This window comes from Euleptes europaea, chromosome 4, assembly GCF_029931775.1.
Source record: "Euleptes europaea isolate rEulEur1 chromosome 4, rEulEur1.hap1, whole genome shotgun sequence".
Lineage (NCBI taxonomy): Eukaryota > Metazoa > Chordata > Lepidosauria > Squamata > Sphaerodactylidae > Euleptes > Euleptes europaea.
Window position 1 is genome coordinate 62,262,520 of NC_079315.1, and position 6,866 is coordinate 62,269,385.

General features: G+C 55.1%; 1 protein-coding gene across 1 annotated transcript in view; it reads right to left on the reverse strand.

Annotated features, from left to right (window-relative positions):
* ROR2 (receptor tyrosine kinase like orphan receptor 2) overlaps nt 1-2,365 on the reverse strand; it is a 154,768-nt gene extending 152,403 nt beyond the window's left edge. Inside the window, exon 1 of the mRNA XM_056848715.1 lies at nt 2,275-2,365. Coding sequence (XP_056704693.1) covers nt 2,275-2,347 — 73 coding nt within the window. The 5' untranslated portion in view covers nt 2,348-2,365. The remainder of the gene's footprint in view (nt 1-2,274) is intronic.
* Nucleotides 2,366-6,866: the final 4,501 nt, after the last annotated feature.

A 6,866-nucleotide genomic window follows, 5' to 3' on the forward strand; every position in this document is an offset into this window, starting at 1 on the left:
AAATTATTAAATATGATTCAAGGAGCAGAAGGCCTTTCTCATCTCCCTGACATTTACTTGACTCCTATTCCAGAACTGGAATATAAGGGAGCCAAAATGGTCAGTGAAGAGTGGGGGAGGGGAAAATCAGCCAGATATTGATTTAGCCAGGGATCAAAGAGCCTAACTCTTAACAGCACCTTCTTCCCTACTTGGGGAGGGGCAAGTTTAAAACCTAAATTGTAAACTAGTTGTGTCCACCTTGAAAAGAGATCGCTACAGTTCTTCAATGGAGCAGAAAAGTGCCGTATCAGGCAAATGTTTTTTGCAAGGACTGCTGGGGCTTCCACCACAGCCTATTCACTCAACACGCTCCCCGCTCCTCCATCTCCAAAGCATTCCCATAAATCTTCCTGCTGTTAGGACAGAGGGTGATGCCGGACGAGCTGGCAGCAGTTTCACCAGCGGCAACAGCAGCCAGTCAGTCTGCCACAGTGCAAGGTCAGATGTTAATAGGGCCGCTTGAATTCAGCCTCTCCAAACAATCGCAAGGCTTGTTGAACCGAGTCCTAATGTTTCCTGATCCCGGAGGTTAGCCCTTTTGTTTCTGGGTTAGGTCAGCCAGGTACCCACAGGAAATGGGACTCTCCAAAAACTCGAATACTCATGGGAAGGGGGAAAGGGGGGGAAGGGGAAGAGAAGCTCAATTAAGCCCCCAAGGAGAGTAGCTCACACATACAAACTTCTGCCTGCACTGCCTACATTCAACAACCAAACTACTGCATGAAAGCCATTCCTAGGGAGGGGAAACCACAGAAGCAGCATTTTCTTCCCATCCCGGGTTCCTTAAAGATACTAACAAAGAGCCTTCCTGGCTCTACAGACCCCACCATGTCCCATGCCTCCCCCTCCCCACCCCGTCCAGAAAATGCAGCATAATTAAAGGGGAGGGGGATCCTATTCTTTTCCCCCTATCCCTTCAAGATTGTCCAGCCCAAGAAGGTGACAATCTACAGCAATCATCTGTTTCCAAGAGAGGGGAGGTGGCCCAGACTATGCTAAAAGAAACAGCCTGAAAGTTTTCTAACAGCCCCTCTCCTCGAGCTCATCTTCCCAGTCCCTTTCTTCTCTCCCTCTGCAACACAAACACAAAGTTTCTGTTTTTAACACACACACACACACACGAATCGTGTAGAGTGAGGGGGGACGGCACAATGAGGATCTGCAGATAAAGAGTTTGCACACCTCCCCAGTAAGCCTCCTGAATCTGAATAGCACCTACTGCTAAGACAGTATTCATAAAGCAGACAGGAGCGATCAGCGGTCTTTCCCACCCCGTATTCTTATGCAAGGCAATGGAATTACTCCCGGCTCGCATGTTCGAGCTGGCCCAAAGGGCGAGTTCAAGAAACCACGCCGCTGGGATCTCAACCAAGGAGACTGCGTGCAAGCAACAAAGCTTCACAGTCCCTTTCGGGGACCGTACGCACACCTACTTGGGGAGTCAGCCGGAAGAATTCCGTCGGGCTTACCTCCAAGTAAGCCTACGTAAGATCGAACTACAACGTACTTTTAAGCCGGACGACCCTCCGAGGACTTCAAAGGTTCAACCCCACCTATTAGTTTCCCCGCCAACCGCGGTCCTACTCGGGGCTACACCGAAGCAACTCAGCGGGCGTGTCTTCTCCAGTCCGCCCAGGGTCTTCGGAACAATCGGCTGGCAAGGCACCTCGGTCTAGTGGGACGAATAGGGCTACTCTAGAGTAAAAGGCTCCTTGCCGACCCCGGCTCGCCACGCTCCTCGGGACGAAGGGGGCGCGTCTCCTCCGCTCTCGCCGCGGGCGGCCCAACTGAAACCCACCCGCAACTCCGGAGCAAGCAGCTCGCCCCCCTCCCCACCGCAGCAGGGCTACTCTAGAGCAGGACGCAGGCGCCCCCCCCCGCCCCCCCCCCGAGTCCATCGGACCCAAGGGCGGCTCAGCTGAAGAGCGGCCGGCAGCGAGGGGGAAAGCCACTCAGGAGCAACCAGCCCGCGGTACTACTCGGGAGCAAATCCCCAGTGGGTCGCCGTGTTCGTCTGTCTGCAGTAGCAGAAAAGGGGCCAGAGTCCAGGAGCACCTTCCAGACGAACCCAGATATTTTCTGGCAGGGTCGGAGCTTTCGTGAGCCGGGGCTCACGAAAGCTCCTACCCTGCCAGAAAATATCCGGGTTCGTCTGGAAGGTGCTCCTGGACTCTGGCCCCTTTTCTGCTCTGGAGCAAGGCGCCCCGGCCCCGGGGGGCGCTGGGCTCTTACCTGCGGCGCCGGAGGGGAGAAGCGAGGACGCCGCCAGCAGGGCGAAGAAGGCGGCGGCGCCGGCTGCCCCCATGCTGGCGCCGGCCGGGACGGAGGGACGGAGGGGCCGCCGCGCCGGACAAAGAGCCCTCTGTGGCCTGGCGCGTCGCTGCCTTCTCCCGGCGCGGCGGAGGGCGGAGGCGGGCGGAGGCGGCCCGAGGATGCTGCCCGGGCTGGACCTGCTGGCCGCGCTGGACGGGGCCGGAGGGAGGCGCGCAGCTCGCTCCACGCCGGCCGGCGGCTGTCCCGCCTCTGGCTCACCGCTCGTCCCAAGGCGAGGGGGGGGGAGGGTGGCTCCTCCTCCTCCTCCTCCTCCGGCAGCCCTGGCGGGAGAGGAGGGGGAAAGCCCGGCCTGGGCCCCCTCCCATAGCGCCGGAGGGCCCCCCGAGCGGAGCGCCGCGGGGCCAAATCGTCCCCCGGCCGAACAATGTCTTCGGGGCTTGGGAGGCTTGGCGGATGTCTGGCCAACATTGACTTTTTAGCGGCGCCGTTTCAAGGCTGCTGGTCGATCGAACCCCCTTCTTCCCGTTTGGTGCGAGCTTTTTGGGATGGGGCGTGGGTTTCGTGAGGTTGGATGCGATCGGAATCGGTGAATTGAAACAATATTGGGATTGGCCCCGTTCGCATAAAAGATTACACGGTTTACTTGAAGGCGGGAGAGGGAGAGGGTTAAATCGGTTTTAAAAAAAATCGGTTAAAAAAATTGATGGTTAAATCGGAATAATATTTGTGTTTTTTTTAATTATCACTGTATTGTTTTTTATGGATATAGCGACTGAAGAAAAGAAAATAAAGAAAAAATCGTCCCCCAGCCAGGGAAGGCCGAGAAGGCGCGCCCTGGGGGGCGAGGGGACGCCTTGGGTCGCGCCCCGTCGCGCGGAGGTTAGGGGGTGGCGATCCAGTGAGAGCGAGGCCATTTCTGGGCGAAAACGCACGGTCGCTTGAGCCTCCTTTCTTCCCTGTTCCAGCCGGGATCCAGCCAGGATCGAACGCACCTGGCTGGATCCTGGCTGGAACAGGGAAGAAAGGAGGCTCAAGCGACCGTGCGTTTTCGCCCTCTGCACGGGAGTTTTGGCCCTGGATCTGTCTCTCTCTCTGTCTCTCTCTCTCTGTCTCTCTCTCTCTCTCTCTCTCTGTCTCTCTCTCTCTCTCTCTCTCTCTCTCTCTCTCTCTCTCTCTCTGTCTCTCTCTCTCTCTCTGTCTCTCTGTCTCTCTCTCTCTCTGTCTCTCTGTCTCTCTCTCTCTCTCTCCTCTCTCTCTGTCTCTCTCTCTCTCTCTCTCTCTCTGTCTCTCTCTCTCTCTGTCTCTGTCTCTCTCTCTCTCTCTCTCTCTGTCTCTCTGTCTCTCTCTCTCTGTCTCTCTCTCTCTCTGTCTCTGTCTCTCTCTCTCTCTCTCTCTCTCTCTCTCTCTCTGTCTCTCTCTCTCTCTGTCTCTCTCCTCTCTCTCTGTCTCTCTCTCTCTCTCTCTCTCTGTCTCTCTGTCTCTCTCTCTCTCTCTCTCTCTCTCTCTCTGTCTCTCTCTCTCTCTCTCTCTCTCGCCCCCATCCGGATTCTCGAATTTAAAAAAGATCCCCCCCCCCATGCAGAGTTTGAAGAATTCGGATGGGGGAAATGTGCCTCCGGAGAGCGGCAGATCCAGGGCCAAACCTCCCTGGCAGAAATGGCCGGAGTCGTCGGGACCAGGGACTCCGGGGCAGTGGCGTAGCGTGGGTTGTCAGCACCCGGGGCAAGGCAAGTAATTTGCGCCCCCTAACCCGTGGATTTTAGCACTGGAGTCTCTTCCACTAGATTAGTTAAAGAAACCCTTACCCCCTAAGCACATGTATTGTTTTTTATGAAAATACTGATGTAATTAAAGTAAAATGCATCTAAATACAAGTTTATTTTCAAACACTTCTCAGAAGAGCATCCTGGTGTCCGCAGCCTCCGCCTGGACTGTAATGTGTTTCCAAGGAGAGGGCCTGTGGGGGGGGGGCACTGGTCCCCTGCAGAGCATGTTGTGCTAACTGGGGCCTGGGAGGTCTGGGTTCAAATCTTGGCTTTGCTGGAGGGCGCAGAAGGGAGGGCAGCTTGATTTCTGGGGCTTGGGGAGGGGGTCTTGCTGCAGGTCGTGCTCCAGGGGCTGGCTTGGAAGGAAAGGCCGGCGGCAGAAGCCGAAGGGCCTGCCTTGCGCTGAAAGGGCGCGTTCCCGCGGGAGCGGGGCTGCTGTGCCGCGCAGGGGCCGGGCCGGCTCCGCTCCCTGTGCCGCGCAGGTGCTTGGCGAGGGGGCCGGGCCAGGCCTCGCCTCCCTGTGCCACATCTGCTGGCCCCGCAGCAAGAGCAAGAGCCGCCTGGACGCCGCGCAGGTGAGCGGGCCGGGGGGCTGGGGGGTGCACGTGCCCCCGGGCTGGCGCGGAGGCGCGGGGCCTGCCTGCCTGCCTGCCTGCCTCCCTGCCAGCAAGCGGCCAGGCTGGCTGCGGCGCCAGGAAGGGTGGCTTGGTGGACGCTCGGCGGGGCAGGGGTCGAATCCCGGCTGCGTCGTGCACGAGTGTTGGGTGGTCTCGGCTGAGCGCGTGCATTCTCCGCCTGGCCCACCTCACCCGGTGGGGGTGAGGATAACATGCCGCAGAGGGGAACGACGTGAGCCGTCTTGGGTCCCCACTGGAGAGGAAAGGGGTGGCGGGTCGGGTGAAGCTCCCTTTTGCCGGAGGGGAGGCTTCCCCTTGAGACCCTGGCGGGCGAGGCGAGGCTGGAGCGGACTCTGGAGAAGAGCGGCTGCTGGGGACGGGGGGGGTATGCCCCCCCTCCCCCAGCCATGGAGACCCGGCCCCTCAGGGCAGAGAGCTGCGAGTGCGAGCGCGCCCCCCCAGATGTTGCGCCCGGTGCGGCCGGCCCCCCCTGCACCCCCCACGCTATGCCACTGCTCCGGGGCGGGCTTTCAATCCCGAAGGGCCCTTTGACATCACCGCTGCTCAACAACTCACAAAAGAAGAGCCCCGCCGGATCACACACCGACAGCCCATCTGAAGACCCGGCGGCCACAAGAAGCCAAGAGTCGTGGCCTGTTGCCCTCCTAAAGAGAAGTAGACTGTCTCTAGACATGGATAGCAAAGGGCCAGAGTCCAGGAGCATCTTAAAGACAATCAAAAACATTTTCTGGTAGGGTATGAGCTTTCGTGAGCCACAGCTCACCTCTTCAGAAGTGAGCTGTGGCTCACGAAAGCTCACACCCTACCAGAAAATATTCTTGATAGTCTTTAAGGTGCTCCTGGACTCTGGCCCTTTTCTACTACTGCAGACAGACGAACACGGCGACCCACTGTGAATTATCTAGACATGGAGGTTTCTTTAGCCATCCTGGCTGTTGACATCCTCCAGGAATTGGCCGAATCCCCGTTTAAGGCCCATTTATGCTAGTCATCACCACATCTCGTCGCAGCAAATGTTATAAATTAATGGGGGTGGGGGGCTGTGCGGAGAAATTCTTTTGCTTCTCGACTTTATAGAGTGACCCTCCTGCGTGCTAACGTTTTCGGAAAAGAAGGGAGAAGGTTGGCTGTGGTTACTTTCTGCACTACATAACATTATGGGGCTGTTTCTGTAACTGAGACAATGCCTTGCTGCTACCAGGAAGGGGGACAGTGGGCAGAACCCCTGCCTTATCTCTCTGTCCCACCCAAAGTGCACCTTGGGACGTGTAGTCTTCAAGAGCTTGGAAAAAGTCAGAGTTCCCAATACACGGGAGGGGGATTCCCAGCCGGCCTATGCTAGTCCCCTGGCCAGCCCAGCCAGGTTGGCCCAGACCACACGGAGGAAAGAAAGAACAATAAAGTGTTTTTATTTTATTTATTTATTTTCAATTTATATTCCACCCTCCATCCCTGGCTCAGGGTGGCTAACATCATTAATATTTAGTACAATAAAATCACAATATGCATACAATATAAAACAGTTTAAAACAGTTCCAAAACCAATTTATAGTCGCGAAAAGTGGCGCTCAACATTGGAGCATGGAGCCATTGTGGGCCTGGAAAAGCCAGTCAGGGGCCCAAATATTAGTTCTTAGTAACATGGGGGTGTAAGGACAAAAAAGAATGACAAAAAGGAGTAGGATGAATAACAAATCATAAAAACAAAATATTTTCTTAAATCACAACCGAAAAAATGTACATGTGCCCATTAGAAATGGCTGTCCTTTTGAATTTGTATATAAAGCCAGGAAATATGTTTTTTTCTTTAAAATTATATTCCTGCAATAAAGTGCTCAATGCTTACAAGGAACTCCATGCCAGTTATCTTTCTGCAATAAGTATGAGCCATGGACTTTTTACTGTTTTAAGGTGGCCTTGTCTGTAATGTACTAGGAAATACTGTATATTCAGGTCTGATATAAAAAGGAAATATTAAAGATGACTTTTCCTTCTAGTAGTTTTGGTTCACTAAATATTCATTTAAAGGAAATTGCCTTGTCCTTTGGAATCTTTCAAAACCGATCTTCATGGGAACTTCGTAATTGAATTTAGTTTCAATTGATCAGTTGGCAACTAAATGCTATGCAGTTAAACATGTGGAAAT